Source organism: Rana temporaria, chromosome 3 (assembly GCF_905171775.1).
Source record: "Rana temporaria chromosome 3, aRanTem1.1, whole genome shotgun sequence".
Taxonomy (NCBI): Eukaryota; Metazoa; Chordata; class Amphibia; order Anura; family Ranidae; genus Rana; species Rana temporaria.
In genome coordinates, this window is record NC_053491.1 from 142,526,665 (window position 1) to 142,545,687 (window position 19,023).

General features: G+C 40.1%; 1 protein-coding gene across 1 annotated transcript in view; it reads right to left on the minus strand.

The window, feature by feature from the left end:
- LOC120931781 (chloride anion exchanger-like) overlaps positions 1-19,023 on the minus strand; it is a 91,605-nt gene that overhangs the window by 68,338 nt on the left and 4,244 nt on the right. The window contains exons 2-7 of the mRNA XM_040343546.1: positions 17,970-18,206; positions 11,399-11,538; positions 6,633-6,743; positions 2,452-2,624; positions 2,209-2,373; positions 289-441 (exon numbers count right to left, since the gene is read on the minus strand). Of these exons, the coding sequence (XP_040199480.1) occupies positions 289-441; positions 2,209-2,373; positions 2,452-2,624; positions 6,633-6,743; positions 11,399-11,538; positions 17,970-18,206 (979 nt within the window). The remainder of the gene's footprint in view (positions 1-288; positions 442-2,208; positions 2,374-2,451; positions 2,625-6,632; positions 6,744-11,398; positions 11,539-17,969; positions 18,207-19,023) is intronic.

A 19,023-nucleotide genomic window follows, 5' to 3' on the forward strand; every position in this document is an offset into this window, starting at 1 on the left:
ACCAATACTACATAGAGAGACTGCTAGCAACTAAAAATGTGTCTATATCCCAGTTCATCAAATTCTAGTCTGTATGGCTGGACAACCCTAAATGCATGAGTAAAGCCCAACAAAAACTTTTATTTTAACTTTAATGACTAGTGAAATTGTCAGGATAATCCCTGCATATCTAAACAATGCTCTTTGGTATTTGTGATTTTTTGTTTCTTTTTGCTGATTGAGAATTATTGTAAAATGTGAGAGACATGTTTGTGATCATAGGGTGCAGAAGGAAAATCTGATACTCACCAGTATGATTTCAATTGGAATAGGAACAGGCATTTTTGCTTTAAAATAATCATTGAGTTCTTTCACAATGTAAACTACAACCATTACAATAATGGAAATAATTAGAGATGCGATATTTGTAATTCGTAAATTATCAAAAATAGCTTTAAGCACCTAAAACAAATACAGAATAGCAATAAATAAAACAAATATGTAGAAATATGAATTTAAACTGAAAAAAAAAATGACAATATTTAAGAACAATCACGAAAACTTTAGGAAATACATTCATGGTAATGAATATAATATACCCATAAATTACATACTGCATTATTTTCTGCAGTATTTATTCAGTCATTGTAATTAACAGATTTATTTGATCTTTTTTGGGATGGGGGTATATTTAGGGTACTTTAGCTTATTTAATTTGATTTGTTTGTATCTTTTTACTTTTGGTGTATTTTATTATTAATATAGTGTCAGTACATTTTTAATGAGATTAATGAGAGGCCAGTCATGGCACAGGAACTGGTACATGATAATTGAAAAGAGCTTCTAGTACCACCAAGAGTTTTTTAAAGATCATTGCACCTGAATCACCCAAAAAACACCCTGAAGTGTTTGTAACCCTAAAAAAAAGAGATCCTGTTCCCTTATAGAAGATTAAACAGCACAATGCTTGTGCTGTCTAATCAGTCCCTCTCTAAAAAAAAACACTTCCTGTGTCCCCCTTTGTGAGCTGACCACCATAATCTTGGCTGCTAAACTTTGACTACAGTGGTCAGCTTACCTGCCTCAATCATCCGCAGCTCTCCTCTGTCCTCCTCACTCCTCCCTTCCTGCCTGTCAGCTCCCGTGTCTGTTACTCTGTTTCCGCCCCAACTCCTGTTGCTATTCATAATAAAAAACTTTACAAAATATCCTGGCAGCCCTTCTCCTTTATCCTGGAAATGTTTGTTTAAATAGATGCTTCTAAATACCCTTTTCCAGTTATTTTCAGGCTGGTCACTTGACTCCCAGTCACTCTGCTACTACGATCCAAGGCTACAGTGAGAGGTGCCGAGAGGCCAACACAGCGGTCACTTGACTCCCGGCTGACATCAGAGGGAGATCTCAGCCCCTCCCACTGTAGCCCTGAATCGTAGTAGCAGAGCGGTCAGGAGTCACATGACCAGCCTGAAGATAACAGAAAAAGGTATTTAGAGCTATCTTTTTAAACAAACACTTATGCCGCGTACACACGATCGGTCCATCCGATGAAAACAGTCTGATGAATTTTTCCATCGGTTAACCGATGAAGCTGACTAATGGTCAGTCGTGCCTACACACCATCGGTTAAAAAAACGATCGTGTCAGAACGCGGTGACGTAAAACACAACGACGTGCTGAAAAAACGAAGTTCAATGCTTCCAAGCATGAGTCGACTTGATTCTGAGCATGCGTGGATTTTTAACCGATGGACGTGCCTACAAACAATCGTTTTTTTTCTATCAGTTATGTATTCATTGCTTAAAATTAAAACAAGGTTGAATTTTTTTAACCGATGGATAAATAACCGATGGGGCCTACACACGATCGGTTTGGTCTGATGAAAACGGTCCATCAGACCGTTCTCATCGGTTTGACCAATCGCGTGTACGCGGCATTACAGAGTGAGTTATCACCAGATAAAAGGGAGGGGCTGCCAGTAAAAGGTGTTTTAAGAGTTACAATCACTTTAACTTTACTTTCCCTATTGACTCAAATGAGTTTTGCCTAGTAGTAGAATTTCACCAAAATCCCATGATTTCGTTTGAAACTGTGAAAATTTAAAAATTTTACAACATTTCTAATGGTGGTATGTATTTTTATGTGTGTTCTAAAATCTGCAATGTATGTAAATCGTTGTATTTTAAATGTTGAATTATGAATCATGAATTATAGATTACTATTAATACTTACATAAAAATTGGCAAGTGGTCCATTAAAAGCAGGAATGTTTAATCCAAAAACATATTTTAGTTGAGATATCACAACTTCAATGGCTGCAGCAGTTGTAAATCCATTAATTAATGGCTCTGACAAATATATAACAATAAAACCAAACTGCAGAAACCCCAAAGCCAACTGTATCAAAGAAAAAAAAAGTTAGTTTGGAAATATTTTTGCAAAGTTTGAGCTTTCTTAACAATGGACACAACTAACCTGCACTATTCCAACAAGAAAAGTTAAAGATGCTGCCACCATAACTTTTTGTTCATTTATATAATTTTCATCTGTGCTGTTGCCTGCAGTAGAATTGCCGGCGCTCGTGGATGCACTGCCTACAAGATTTGTCACCACTGAGCCAACCATTAGGCATGTGACAGGAAAGGGACCTACACAGAAAAACATCAATGATTTAGGCAGTTTGGAGATTAATGTTAAATGTGTTTTTTTAGCAGCAAAATACAAAGCGCAGTGATGAGCAGTAATCCACAGTAACAACAAATCTACTGTTCAATTTACTTTTAGATTGCAACATATTTTATGCAAAGTCACCCGACACAGCAGGAAAAATAAACCTGCATATAAAACCACTCTGTGGAAGAATTTTACGATGTTCTGCACATCTGATTGTACAATAGAAATAATTGCCAAAGGAAGTTTAATGCAGAATTGCACATTCATAACACACAAGCAAATTAAACATTGACCAGCTGCTTTTCCAAGCATTCTTTTATGATTTGATTTATTTTGATCTTATGTTAGGACAATCACAATGAGATTTCACAACAAATTATCTTGAACTTAGCAGAGGTGTAAAATACAACTGCAAATTCAGGTTGCAAACATTAGATTTTTCATTGGCTAAACCAATGCCACGTACACACGATCACAATTTCCGACAACAAATGTTCGATGTGAGCTTTTGGTCGGATATTCCAACCGTGTGTCATCAGACATTTGCTGTCGGAATTTCCGACAACAAATGTTTGAGAGCTGGTTCTCAATTTTTCCGACAACAAAAGTTCTTGTCGGAAATTCTGATCGTGTGTATGCAATTGCGATGCGCAAAAATCCACGCATGCTCGGAATCAAGCAGAAGAGCCGCACTGCCTATTGAAGTTCATTTTTCTGTACGTGTTGTACGTCACCGCATTCTTGACGATCAAAATTTTCAACAACATTTGTATGCAACACAAGTTTAAGCCAACATTCAATATATCAATATATCAATATATTATTGATTAGGATTAAAGATATAGGGCCAGATTCACATAGAAATGCCCAGGCGCAGCGTATCAGAGATACGCTACGCCGCCGTATCTTACCTGGCTCTAAGTCGAATCCAGGAAGATTTTGCGCTGTAAGTTACGGCGGCGTAGTGTATCTCTCGGCGCTTAATTCAAATCGGCGGGTAGGGGACGTGATTCATTTAAATGAAGCGCGTCCCCGTGCCGATTGAACTGCGCATGCTCCATTTTTAAATTTCCCGTCGTGCTTTGCGTGAAATGACGTCGCACTGACGTCATTTTTTTAACTTTTTTTTTTAATTTTTTTTAACTTTAACTCCTATTCACGGACGACTTACGCAATTTTTTTTTCAAATTTTGACGCGGGAACGACGGTCATGCTTAACATGGCAAGTCTACCTATACGCCGCAAAATAGCAGCTTTAACTATACGCCGGAGAAAGCCGACTACAGACGACGTTCGAAAATGCGACGGCCGCGCGTACGTTTGTGGATCGTCGTAAAACGTTAATTTGCATACCCGACACGGAAACCGCCACCCAGCGGACGCCGAAGTATTACATCTTAGATCCGAAGGCTTACGAAGAGGTACACCTGTCGGATCTAACTCAGAAGCCGTCGTATCTTGTTTTGAGGATTCAAAACAAAGATACGACGGGGGGAAATTTGAAAGTACACCGGCGTATCAGTAGATGCCCGCGTACTTCTTCTGTGAATCTGGCCCATAGTACTGACATCTTGAACCATATTTTTAAAACAGGTATTCTATTATTTTAACCACAGTGCTGCCTTATTATGGCTGTCCTTGGTTCATTGAATCTCTCTATATTCTACTTTGCATTAGAGACGGAATACAAAAGGGCAAAATAAACAAGAACATACAGTATATACGTCTTTTATAAAAAAACATTTGGATAACAAAAGTAATTGTTAAAACCTCTCCTTTTTTCATTTTTTTGCCAGCTGTGTCCCAGGAGACATATATCAATGCAAAAAAAGTATTAAAAACTGACGTTTTTTCAGGAGCAGTGATTTTAATATTGCTTAAAGTAAAACAATAAAAGTGAAATATTCCTTTAGATTTCGTACCTGGGGGGTGTCTATAGTATGCCTGTAGAAAAGTCCCTGCACAAAATTACATTTCTAAAGGAAAAAAAGTAATTTAAAACTATTCGCGGCTATAATGAATTGTCTGGTCCCGGCAATACAGATAAAAGTCATTGAAAAAAAAAACAGCATGGCTTCCCCCCTTAGTCCATTACCAGGCCATTTGGGTCTGTTATGAATATTAAGGTGAACCCCAAACCAAAATAAAAAAAAAGCGTAGGGGTCCCCCCAAATTCCATATCAGGCCCTTCAGGCCTGGTATGATTATTTTAAGGGGAACCCTGCGCCATTTTAAAAAAATGGCGTGGGTTCCCCCCAAAAATCTATACCAGACCCTTATCCGAGCATGCAACCTGGCAGGCCGCAGGAAAAGAGGGGGAACAAGAGAGCACCCCTCCTCCTGAACTGTACCAGGCCACATGCCCTTAACATGGGGACAAGGGCCTCATCCCCACAACCCTTGCCTGGTGGTTGTGGGGATCTGCGGGCGGGGGGCTTATTTTCCAGTGATGCTCCAGCAAATTCTTATTCTCCAGCGATGCTCTCCACTCCAGCAAGGAACGACACACGATCCTCCCTGCATCTGAGGCACCCGGCCTAATGAAGCGCAAGCTGTTTGATGGTTCTTTTATAACCAAGGGAGGGGCCATCCGTGATGTGGATGGGTGACCCCACCCCCTCTAATGCTCTCTCGTCCCCCCTTCTTTTACTGTGGCCTGCCAGGTTGCGTGCTCAGATAAGGGTCTGGTATGGATTTTTGGGGGAACACCATGCCATTTTTTTTAATTATGGCGCAGGGTTCCCCTTAATATCCATACCAGACCTGAATGAAGGGCCTGGTAATGGAATTTAGGGGGGCACCCACACTTTTTTTTAGTTACTTTTCAATGACTTTAAATGACTTTGATCTGTATTGCCGGGACCCGACAATTCATTATAGTAGTTTATTCATTATAGTAGTTTTAAATTACTTTTTTTTCTTAGAAATGTAATTTTGTGCAGAATCTGTTATAAACACAGGAAACATTCGCTACTTTACAGGCATACTATACACCCCCCCTAGGTACGAAACTTAAAGGAATATTTCACTTTTATTGTTTTACTTTAAGCATTATTAAAATCACTGCTCCTGAAAAAACTGCAGTTTTTAAAACATTTTTTGCATTGATACATGTCCCCTGGGGCAGGACCCAGGTCCCCAAACACTTTTTATGACAATAACTTGCATATTAATCTTTAAAATTAGCACTTTAGATTTTTCATCTTCATGTCCCATAGACTTTAACGGTGTTCGCGTGTTCGAACTAATTTTTTGCCTATTTTGCATGTTCTGCTGCGAACCGAACCGGGGGGATGGGGTGTACGGCTCATCCCTAATCCTTAAAACAATAGTGTGAAAATTCATACAAAATTACAAGTGCATTTTATTACTTGATAAGTTTTGTTCAAAAGTGCTTTAACATTAAATTTCAGAACAAGCGGACCTTACCAAATAAAAAGCATACGTTGTTAAAAATGTGTTCATTCGAGAAAATGTTTTTGATTCTCTTGTCACTGCGGTCAACAACAAACATCAATTTGGCTAATGATTTGAAAAATAAATAAACATACTAAAATTAACAATAAAAAAAATCTACTAGTGTATGGTTGTGGCCCATTTGGGAGATTTTTCCTCTCCCCGTTTCAGTGAAAACTAAAGGAAGTATGAAATATTGGTGCTTTCTAGGAAATCTCTGCAAATAAACCTATACTTTCTTCTGGCTTTGGCTAAATGATGTAGGACCCATTCATTCCAGCGCATTGCTTGTTAAAACCCTGCAAATATACATGAGATTACATTAAGTTCCCATGTAGCCAACCCCACTGAAAGCAATGTGCTCCAAAATAGAGGGGGATTTTAGTAGTGCAATTACATAGCTAAAAGTTGCCCATGTAGTTTAACCCTTAATAGAAACAAGGTTTGTATCCAGCATATTATGTTTAATGTAAAAATATATTATTAATACTGTATATCTAAACAGGAAAATGTGAAAAAATACTCACCAGCAGAAATATGTCTAGAAGTTCCAAAGAAGAAATAAACCACAACTGGAAAAAATGCTGCATACAGTCCATACCCTGGTGGTACATTTGTTAGCAGAGCATATGCCAAACCTAAATAAACCAGACAGTTATATTGTATGCAATATTGGCCATTAAAAAAAACACTGGTGCTTTAGGCAGACTATTACAGATAGAAAATTATGCCAATTCATAGAGTGCAGTTTGGCATTTTCTTAATGACTGATTTAGTGAAATCTTTTAGTGCTAAAAATCAAACAGTTTTTCCTGAAGGATTAACATGTAGCAAAACACTGTTTTACCTTTTTTAAGACGACTGTAATGTATTAAAATAATATATCCCAAAAATACTCTTTATTAATACTTACTACAGGGGGGTCCCCAAGTTACGAACATCCGAGTTGCAAACGACTCCTACTTGTTAGTGAGGAGCTCCAAGAATCCTGCACTCCATCCTTAGCCATCCGTGCACATAAACGCTAAAAAAACAACCGATTTACCTGCCTGTTCCTCAACATACCCTGCTGTGTCCTGTGCTTGTATTGCGGCGATCCCACACACCCGCAGCCGCTGCCATCTTCCTGGCCTGTGCCTTGCTGGAGTGAGCCGTTCCTGTCCTGGCTGTGAGTTAAGGGGCCCCCTCATCATCCTGCCTGCCCATCCACAGGCCTGGTACGCTAAAACCGCCCGTCGCGGCCTGGTCTGGCCTAGTGCGGTCTAGTGAAGCATGCACATCACCGCTCTATCCTGCGCCACTGTTCCAACTTACAAAAAAATTTGACTTAAGAACAAACCTACAGTCCCTATCTTGTTTGTAACCTGGGGACCTACTGTATAGGGTAGAAATAAGACAGGGTTTTCATTTATGAACCTTTACATGCTCTGCTCAGAACATAATTACAATGTAACTAAAATATCTATTTTGGGTTCAGTCGACCTTTAAAGTTAAGAGATCTTAGTGGGAGTAATTTTTTTCAAACACACAGCTGACTTTTTTTTCCAGAAGAAAACTAATAAAAACTAAATTTTTTACCTCCTCTTGCCTAAATTGGCAGCTAATATAGGGTATTGCTGCAAAATTAGACAAAAGTCAAACAACAAACTTTGGTTCGGCCACATCTTGCGTATGCTGTCCAGTTTTGGTCACCAGTCCTCAGGAAGGATGTGCTTTAATTAGAGAGAAAAGCAACAAAGCTAATAAGGGGGCTGGAGGACCTCAGTTATGAGGACTGACTCCAAACATCAAACTTTTTCTTCCTGGAGAAGATGCACTTAAAGGAGGATGTGATCATGATAAACAAATCTTTAAAAGGGGAGTCTAGCATCGGGTAGAAACCTAAGGTCTCTAAAGAGGACATGTGGCCACACAATGAAGTTGGATGAGAAGCGGTTCAATCTTAACCCCTTCAGGCATCACCCTGGTACCGTTTTGTAGAGAGGGTGATTGGCTTTTTAGTGATAACAACCGATGTGTTTAAAAACCTTTTGGCTGTTATTCTAAGAAGCCTATGGAGATTTTTAGGTACCGTAGTTTGTCGCCATTCCCTGAGTGTATGCGCAATTTCAAAGCATGACATGTTAGAAATATATTTACTTGGCGTAAAATCATCTTTCACATTATACAAAAAATTGGGCTAACTTTACTGTTTAGTTTTGTTTTTTTAGTTAAGGAAAGTGTATTTTTCCCAAAAATTGCATTTGAAAGACCGCTGCGCAAATACAGTGTGACATAAAATATTGCAACGATTGCCATTTTATTCTCTAGGGTCTCTACTAAAATATATATATATATATATATATATATATATATATATATATATATATATATATATATATATATATATATATATATATATATATATATAATTGTTGGGGGTTCTATGTAATTTTCTAGCAAAAAATATGGATTTTAACTTGTAAGCAACACATGCCAGAAATAGGCTTAGGCATGAAAGGGTTAAACTGCGTAAGAGGTCCTTTACTGTTAGAGTGGTAAGGATATGGAAATCCCTTTCACAATTGGTAGTGTCAGTAGGGAGTTTAGATGAATTCAATAAACTTTTAGATGTGTTACAATGTAGAGGAATGTGGAAAATGGTAGTGACATAAACACACACACACACACTCATGTTGAACTGGATAGTCTTTATGCAACCTTAACAACTATATCTTAAATTATCAACAGGGTACTTTTTTAAGCATAGTTTAGTAGGACAGTGCATCAGGGACAGGAGAACTCTAATTGGCTGCATCGGCAGCCAGACATTGGCCTCACTCACTAGCAAGGAAAATGTGTGGAGGGTAGTGTAGGATGCTGAAGGTGATCAGCAGGACACACAGCAGGCAGTGAAGTTTCAATATCCTGTTAGTACATACATTTCTCATACTATGTTAAAGTAACAAATTGCCATGTTTCTGTAGTAGTTAAGAAGTGACTCATTCAATCTGACATATTTTAGGACCTTTGATTACCTTTGCATTTTACCTCGACTGATAATTGCATTCATTTTACATCAATAATATACATCAACACTGCAAATTACATTATAATACATAAAACATACATACATGAAATTCCAAACATAATACTTACATATTGATCACTAAAACAAGATACAGGAGCCCATCAAATCAGATTGACATAAATTATATGTGACATTGCACATTAGGCACTATTGGAACACTAATTAATATTCTCTCATTCCTATTTATCAAAAAATATTGACATTTTGTCAGGGCTGGGCTCTCAGCAGCACTCTTCTCTGTGCTCAGCACTCTTCTCTGTGCTCAGGCTGCTCAGCTGTCCAATAATTGTTAGCACTCATGGTTTCCACAGTGGCTCACCTGATGCACAGTTGGGAATTCAGCTTTCCTTCTTGGCGTATCACCCACAGTCCAATGGGGCCGCAAAATGAGCCAACCAAGCCTAGGAGCAGTTTCTATGTTGCAAAAATTCTGACCACCATAACAACTGGTCAGACCTCTTACCTTGGGCGTAGTTTGCTCACAATAGTGCAGTCAATGCTGCTTCCTGATTGTCTCAGTTTATGGCAAATTATGGGTTCCAGTCATCCATGTTGCCTGACACATTTGTTTCTCAAAGAATTCCTGCGTTAGAGGAACATCTGCGTTCCACTTGGGTGCAGGTCCAAGAATCCTTGCGACATGCCAAGTGATAGGTACGGACTTCATGCTGACCGCCGACTCCTACCTGTGCCTTCCTACCACATTGGAGAGAGAGTCTAGCTGTCATTCCGTAACCTCCGACTCCATGTTCTCTCACCAAGACTGGCACTGCGGTATATTGGGCCTTTCTATATTTTCCGTAGGATCAACCCAGTGTCCTACGCTTTAGATCTTCCTTTCAACATGCGTATTTCTAACGTATTCCGTGTTTCATTAATAAAACCTTTGGGGTGCAACCTCTTCACCCCCTCGGTACTACATTCTCGCCCGGTTCAGGTTGAGAATCATGAGGCGTATGAGATACAATCTATCATTGACTCCTGTAGGTTCCGAGGGCACATACAGTACCTTGTTCTTTGGAAAGGGTACAGTCTGGAAGAATGCTCTGTGTCTCATCCTCAGATGTGCATGCTCCTGTCCTCCTCCCTGCTTTCCATAAACATTTTCACCTCAAACCCAATGCCCCTCCGAGGGGGGGTAGTTTAAGAGGGAGTGCTGTCAGGGCTGGCAGTTCTCTTCTCTGTGATCAGGCTGCTCAGCTGTCAGATAATTGTCAGCACTCATGGTTTCCACAGTGGCTCATCTGGTGATCATTTCCTGCTTGTCAAACTGCCTTGTTCATTTCATTTGTGCCTTTGCCTTGGTCAACATATCTGGAGATTCTGTGCTGTGTTCCTGTGAAAGAATTTGCCGGCTGACATCCCTTCTAGTTCCTGATCCTGGTTCTCTGCCACTGACTACACTGATCTCTGGTTTCCTTATTACTGGCTTGTCTGACTACCCGCATTGGCTTCCGATCCCTGGCTTTGACTACGTGTTCTGATCTGTACTATTTTTATGATTACATTAAAAGGTGTGATTCTTTCTGCATTTCTGTCTCAGTCTGATTAATGATTCTTGACACAATTGTGCTCATTATGAACTAAGATTTGCTTGTTGTACATGCAGGCTGCATTCTACATCTGGTCAGAGTGGTGTGGTATTTAGGACCATGGTACTTCATGTTGTCCTGTCTCTCCCATGGTATCAAGGTTTAAGTTGCACTACAATTACAATATTTCCTAAACCCATATTTTGGACTAAATCCATACCAACAGCTTGATCAGTTTAGATATTTGAAGCAGATCTAAACATTTCTATCCTTTAGAGCTGACAATGACCCAATCTAAGCACCTATTTAGATCTGCAGTTGCATGGTGCTGCGCACATGACCAACTATGGCTCCAGTCCTTTGAGGGTTAGACAGTTCTGCTGAGAGCTGACATAAGCACACTGAAAATTGCGATAGTCATCAACAGAAGCCTGTTTTCAATTATTTTGTAAAACACTTAAATCAGTGGGTTTAGTTTTTATTTAAGTGTCTGCTAAGCACAAGTTGTGTGGATAAGGGGGTTACTGACCTCTCTACCATTGGTAGTGACATATATACCATCCACCAGTGACCCATGGAACAGTGTTACTGAATGTTGTTAGTGTTGTTGAGAGAAGAAATATTTTCTTATAGCCATAGCCATTTAATTTATTACTGAGTACTTTGGATAAAAAACATGAAAATAACAAACCTTGCAAAACAGCAACAAGGCCTGTTGTCACCCCAGAAATGATGTCACTGAGAATCCATTCCTTGAATGTATATTGTGGAAGCCAGGCCATAATTGGAAAATAAGTAAATGCAATTCTCTTTGCTTTCTGAGCAGAACACCTATGTATGAAGACAATAACCGATTAATTATTAAATGTGTTTTTTTTGTGTACTTTGAACCATTTGACAACATACATGTAAAGAAACCTACAGATCACCAACATACCAATTACATTAGGCTTAAAGGTAACCGGTCATGGAAAAAAAAAATTCACTTGTATACTGCAATATATACACATGTTTTGTAACTGGGGGCACATGTATAAACATTTAAAACAGAGAAAAGGGCCAGTGTCAACACATATCACCAAGCCATGCAACTTTCTACTTAAAAGGCAATGCTCCTTTAATTTAAAAAAGTGATATAACCGTTACATAATTCTTTTTTGAAATTTAATGGCACTAAAACTACAATTCAAACTGTAGCTGCAGTAGATGATTTAAGTAGATGGCACAACAATTCTGAAATGTCTTTGTTGTAGCCACGATGCACATAACAACGTTTTACACTATATAAATGTAGATAATATAAGTATTAGGTGCTTCCCCAGGGGTCTGTGTTTGAGCTAATGATGCTTATGAATGAAGTTACACTACTGATCCACCATTCCAACTTGACGTGTTCTACTTGAATTAAAGGAATATTGGTAAAGGGCACCTAAAACCATTCTATCCTATGCAGCTAAGGAAGCTGCCATCTTAGCCTGAAGTCTCCATGGGCTTGACAGTTTGGTTGAGGGCACAAGCAGCTGTCTTAGTCCCACCATTTGAATATGCCTTGAATGTAACTGTCTTGAGAAACAGTTGAATCGATGGGTTTACCTTTGCTTTATTAGTCCAGAGAGTGTCAAGAATGAACCAATGATGTGAAGAGAGGGAGAAAGGTTAGCGATGTGGGCAGTGCCGTGACAAGGTCCCGAACATGCCAAACGGTGCCCCCTCAAAGATGTATGAGCATTATGTGTCAGCAAAAATCTTCCCTAGCACAAATTCCCTCCCTCCTCTACCATATCACCTCCTCTAGCACAAACCCCCCAAATCAACCCTCCTAGTACAATTCCTCTTCTCGCATCATCCTCTCAACACAAATTACCCCTGAATAACCACTCCTAGCACCCCCTCAAATGTCCCCTCCTAGAGCAATTCTTACCCCCCTGCTGCCTCCCAAATTCTCCTCCCAACAAAAATCCCCTCTCAATCTCCTTGTGGTGCCCTGTGCCCTGTGCAGCTGCTCCTCCTGCTCACCCCTTTTTCCGGCCCTGGACGTGGGTCTAGGACAGCCTGCTGTAGCCTGTGGTCTAGGAACTAGTTCATCATCTATCTACTGATGGGGAAGTCCTGCTCCCGATTAGTGTGAGCTCTGGTCATTAACCACTTTAGCTCTGAAAGATTTACTGACCATGCCATTTTTTGCTATACCGCACTGCATCAACTTAACCAAAAGCTTTCTTTTGGTGGTATTTGATCACCTGTGTTTTTAATTTCTTGCACTATAAACAAAAGACAACTGACGGGTTTGAAAAAAAAATATATTTTCTACTTTCTGCTATAGAACATATGCCATAATTTTTTTTTTTACAAATCTATTTTCTTCATCAATTTAGGCCAATATGTGTTCTGCTACATGTTTTTTGGTAAAATAAAAAACTATGGGATATATTTTTGGTAAAATAAAAAACTATGGGATATATTTATGGATTTTTTTTTTACTAGTAATGGCGGCGATCAGCGACTTATATCAGGACTGCGATATTCTGGCGGACTAATCGGACACCAAACTGACACTTTTTTGGGGACCAGTGACACTAATACAGCGATCAGTGCTAAAAATATGTACTGTCACAATACTAATGACACTGGCTGTGAAGGGGTTAACATCAGGGGTGATCAAAGGGTTAACTGTGTGCCTAGCTGGTGTTTTACTGTAATGGGGGAGGTGCTTGTACTAGGGAAAGCCATGGATCTGTGTCCCTGCTTTACAGGAACACAGGATCCATGCCTTCCTTGGTGACAGAACAGCAATCTGCCTTGTTTATATAGGCAGATCACCATTCTTCCTGTGTACAGAATGATCAGTGGGTGCTGGCGGACATTGGGTCCATGATCAGCTCTGACTGTGTAGAATCGAGCGGGAGTGAGCCGTCGGCAGCTCACACTTGTACCCGATACCCGGAAATGCAGCTCAGCGCGGTCACCCTGTAGCTGTTAAAGCTCTATAGGGCAGTAGGTAACTGGTTAAAGGACACAAAAATGCGAGAGAGAGAGAGAGTAGAGTAGGAACAGGAGGTTGTCTATGTTTATCTATCTGGATTCAATTTATACGATAGGAACGGATTTATTAAAACATGTAAAGCTCAATTCACAAAGCTAAAACACTAGAATAAAGATACTTATTTTTATTTAAAGTGACAGGTATTTTCAGTTGAGCTCAATATGATTTGAAAATGACATGTGACTAAAAATATACATACTTATCCTCTCATTACAATGTGCCAGAAAATAAAGATATTTATCTTTGTGTAATGCTTTGTGGAGTTAGCCTATAGGCTCAGTTCACAAAACAAACACACCAGGAGAAGGATACTTTTTTTTTTTTTAAATGACATTTGTTTTCATCTTTGTAATTTGAAAATGACAGTCATGGCTAAATTAATGATTCTTTCCTAGTGTTAAAGTCACATGTATTGAGCCTATAGCAGTGAGGACCCTGCTGTTACTTGTAGCCACTGCCTAACTGTAATCGTTTTCCTGACTATGATTGAAAAAGGCACTTAGGCTGCGTACACACGGTCGGTCAAAACCGATGAGAATGGACCGAAGTTAAGTTTCATCGGTCCAAACCGACCGTGTTTACGGCCCATCGGTCTTTGGTCCTACGGACCAAAATTTTTAAACTTGCTTTAAAATCGAACCGATGGACCGCTGACCGATCAGTCCAAACCGATGGTTAGTACACAAAAGCATCGGTTCAAAACCCGTGCATGCTCAGAATGAAGTCGACGCATGCTTAGAAGCATTGAACTTAGTTTTTCAGCACGTTGTGTGTTTTACGTCACCGAGTTCTGACCCGATCGGATTTTGAACTGATGGTGTGTACACACATCAGACCATCAGGCCACTTCAGCGGTGGACCGATGAAAACGGTCCGTCGGACCATTCTCATCGGATGAACCGGTCGTGTGTACGCGGCCTCACATTTATGGATATGGCAAATGCAATTTTCACATCAGTCCTCCTCCTTCCACAGTTTTATTTAATGCTTTTTGTTGGGGTGGGGAGTGAGTATCATAATGTCTACATTACACATATTCCTTAAAGGTGAGCTCCAGGGGAATTAAAAAAAACACCCTTACAGTAGAGCCCCAGGCACTGCAAGGGCTAAATGCAATTTTTTCACTTTCTGGCCCATACGCACGATCCGAAAATCGGACTGAAAATACCGCTTTCGAATCGATCATACGATAATTGGATTGTTAGTACGGACCTTTCGAGAGCCGTTCACGAGAGTTGATCTGATATTATCCGATCGAACTAACAAACAAAATTCTCATACAATACCAAAACGATTTTCGTTTAATCAGTATAGTTGTTGTCCGAAAATACAATAGAAATGCATTACAACACATGACATCATTTCCAATTTTTTTATTCTGTCGTGCGAGAATTTTCATCACTTTAGTAACCTCTCCATTTTTGATATGCGACTAGCATGCAAAAAAAAAAAAACAGACAATCTGTCATCTGATTTTCGGAACGTGTGTACAGGCCATTACTTCTTGCTCTCCTAGGAGTTGGCGTTCTCTGATTTCCTCTAAGGCCCCGTACACACGACCGAACATGTCTGCTGAAACTGGTCCGCAGACCAGTTTCAGCGGACATGTTTGGTCGTCTGTACGTCCGACCGGACAATTTTCCGGCGGATCGGACAGGTTTCCAGCGGACAAATGTTTCTTAGCATGCTAAGAAACATGTCCGCTGGAAGCCTCTCCGTCGGACATGTCCGGTCGTCTGTACAGACTCACCGGACATGTCTGCTTGGCCGAAAGCCCTCGCATGCGTCGAAGTGATTCGACGCATGCGTGGAAGCATTGACCTTCCAGGGTCGCGCACGTCGCCGCGTCATCGGCGCGGCGACGGCGCGGCCACGTCACCGCGTATCCTGTCCGTGGGGATTTTGGTTTGATGGTGTGTACAACCATCAGACCAAAATCCGGCAGCGGACATGTCCGATGAAAACGGTCCGGTGGACCGTTTTCATCGGACAGTCCGTCTGTGTGTACGAGGCCTAACTCTCCACATTGTGGGTGAACTTTCAATGTCCTCACAATGCAGAACTGCTGGTCCTGCATTATATGTGAAGACATCAGAGTGCAACCAGATAGATGTGATGGCAAAGAGCAGCAGTTTAGTGTACCGGTTGAGAGGAGGAAGCTTGTGACAGTGACGGATAAGGAAGGAAAAGGTGCTTTTCAATGTTACCCTAGCATTTAAACTTTGCAGTACAGAGGGAATCCCCACTGCAAATGTAGTTTTTTAATTTCCTTAGATTTTAAATTAAATTTTGTGCAGATATTTACTTACAATATAAAATAATATAATGTACACAAAATGCATATACATGCAAACATAGGTGTGCACAGCCTATTGCATTAGGGTGTGCACCCCAAAGCTCAAACCCATTTGGTGTGTTCATGTGTATAATGACTGACAGCAGCACAATGGACAGTGTCAGTAGGGCAGTGGACGATGTCAGTAGTTTTGATTTTTATTATTTTCTTTTTTATTGTTTTTTACAATTGTATTTTTTAGGGGGCTTGGGTGAAATATCAGTTGTCTAAACAGGGGGAATCTGCGCTACACCGGGTGATTGGGGTGTGCCTGGGCACACCTGGCACACCCTGTGCCCACGCCTATGCATGCAAACAATGGGCCAAATCCTCAAAAGGGATACGCAGGCGGATCTGCTGTTCAGCCTGCGTATCCCTGTGCCTATCTTTGGAACTGATCCTCAGAAACAGTTTTCCAAAGAAAGGCAGAAGATCCGACATCTGTAAGAGACTTACACTGTCGGATCTTAGGATGCAGTACCGCATCCGCCGCTGGGGGCATTTTGCGTCGAAATGACGCTTCGTGTATGCAAATGAGGACTTACGGAGATCCACAAAGCTTTTCAGCTTTGTTTTTTTTCCGTAAGTTTACGTTTGCATGCATAAAATTAGGGCTGCTTTTACAAGGTGTAAACTGTTTACACCTTGTAAAAACAGACCTTTTTTTCGATCGCCGCGATTTTTTTTTAAATTTGATTTTTTTTTTCCACCGTATCTTTTTTTTAACCCGACGCAACTTTTTTACCCGGCGCGATCCTCAAAACTCGGCGTATCATAAAAACACGCGATGCACGTCGGGAAAAATGACGTCACGGGCATGCGCAGTACGTCCGGCGCGGGAGCGCGCCTAATTTAAATGGGAATCGCCCATTTGTATTAGGAACGCCTTGCGCCGGACGGAGTTAAGTTGCACTGCCGAAAATTTCCAGGTAAGTGCTTTGAGGATCGGCACCTAACTTGGGAGATTTGCGGCAGTGTAACTTAACTCGGAAAAGTTAAGTTAAGCCCGTTTTTTGAGGATTTGGCCCCATATCTCTAAATCAATGTTTTCTATTTTTACATAAACCAAACAAAAGTAATATCTTTGAGAAATAAAAGAAACCATCTGAAGATCAGGTTTACACTATTGTGGGTACAAATCACACACATTCTTGCGTCCACAGCCAAAATGTGCCTAATGGCACCCGCATGCATCTGAAAATATACCTTTTTACTGCATTTCTCACAGGAACAGCAGCCCATTCCAATAAATGGGCTGCTGTGCCCGCACAAACATGGCATGCAGGACCTGCAATAGTGTGAACCTAGTCTGAAACTTTATTATAAACATCATCTGTGTTTTCTTTCAGTGTTCAGGATAATACGAGTGAGGATAAAACTCATCAAATGCAAGTTTTATGCATTGTATTTTATATTAATAGTTTGTCTGGAAGTTTTTACAGTATGAGATCTTCCCTTACATTCTTTTATACATGGACCTATGAATTTATAAGGTGAAATGTAAACTGGGTAAGCATGGTTTATCAAATGTTATATTATAATTAAAAGGAGACAATAAGGATAAGAATACACACAAGCAATCTTTGACCTTTCTTAGTAATAAGTGATAAGTGAAATCCTGTGAGTGAATTCCCTAAGGGGCACACAAGGGTGATTGACCCAAAGATTAATGAAGAAAGGAAAAAGATTAGGAAATACTGAAACTGCTAGATAATGTTTTAAAATTTTCAGTGCATGACAGGAGAAAAAAAAATCCAACGTAAAAATCTTAAAATACAAAAAAAATTAAAAATAAACACATTGCTTATATTGCTTATATCTACATATATTTGTTCCTAGTAGACGAAGATTTTTTTATTCACAGTATAATGAAGTGTTACTTGCCCACATGTCCTCTTTAAATGGTCCAATATTGAGGTGTGATGTCTGTCTACTATTTCATTCTGTTCATGGAAGCCATCATCTGAATAGATGGGTCTGGCCACCAAGTATTTATTCTCCAAATGTATCTTCACTTTTTCAGCTGGAGGTTCTTCTGTAGAGTTGGCATTTCCTTTTTTGAATCGATTCAATGGATTGTTCCTATCAAACCAGTTTCTGATGTTGCTCATTTTTGTAGCTCTATGATAGAAGAAGAAAATATGTAAAGTATTGAATTACCAAGCAATATCTTTTAATAAAGGTTCACACTTATTTAAACATTATTACTTGCTCTTTTGAGAATATTTCAACTGTCTAATTTTATTTATATGATTATCACCAAGGAAGCATGTTTTTACATATATACTAACCTTGGCACACGGGAAAGCTTTGTATTTCATGGGGTAACCTCAGTATTCCACTTTTTAATAGGAAAATAAGAGACATAATGGCCTGTGAATACTTCTTTAAGAGCTCAGACAATACTGTAAACATCCAATACTACCAGTGTTGCCAACCGTCAGTATTTTTACTTGTCAGCCAGTAAAAAACAGGCAGTTTTCTCCTGCCAGTAAATGTCAGTAAAAGGAAAAGGTTGCCAGTAAAAATTATGGCTGTGATGCTTGGCTAGGTCCAGATCCAGCCGAGACGATCCGAATGCCTGCTACAGTGTGTTTGGGCGGCTCTGGCGGAGGTGGTGCCTGAGCATGTCCTGTTATGGTCATGGTGCAAGGGAGCCAAGAGTGACCAGAGCCTCGTGTGCGGGTCGGGAGCAAGGCATGCCGGGAGCGGGACTGTCAGTGCTGTTTAGACTCTCCATGCACATGGACCCTCCAGTCTAAACAGCACTGACATGCTTAGGACTGTCGCTGTGACTCAGGAGGGGACACGTCGTGTCGGTGATCTGTGCTGCTGCACACTGCTGTCATTGTCACTGGGAGAGTCAGTTTCATATGTGTGTGCCTAACCCAATCAAATTTCTTACCCTCCTGAGACCTGTCCCTGAGGTACTTACTTG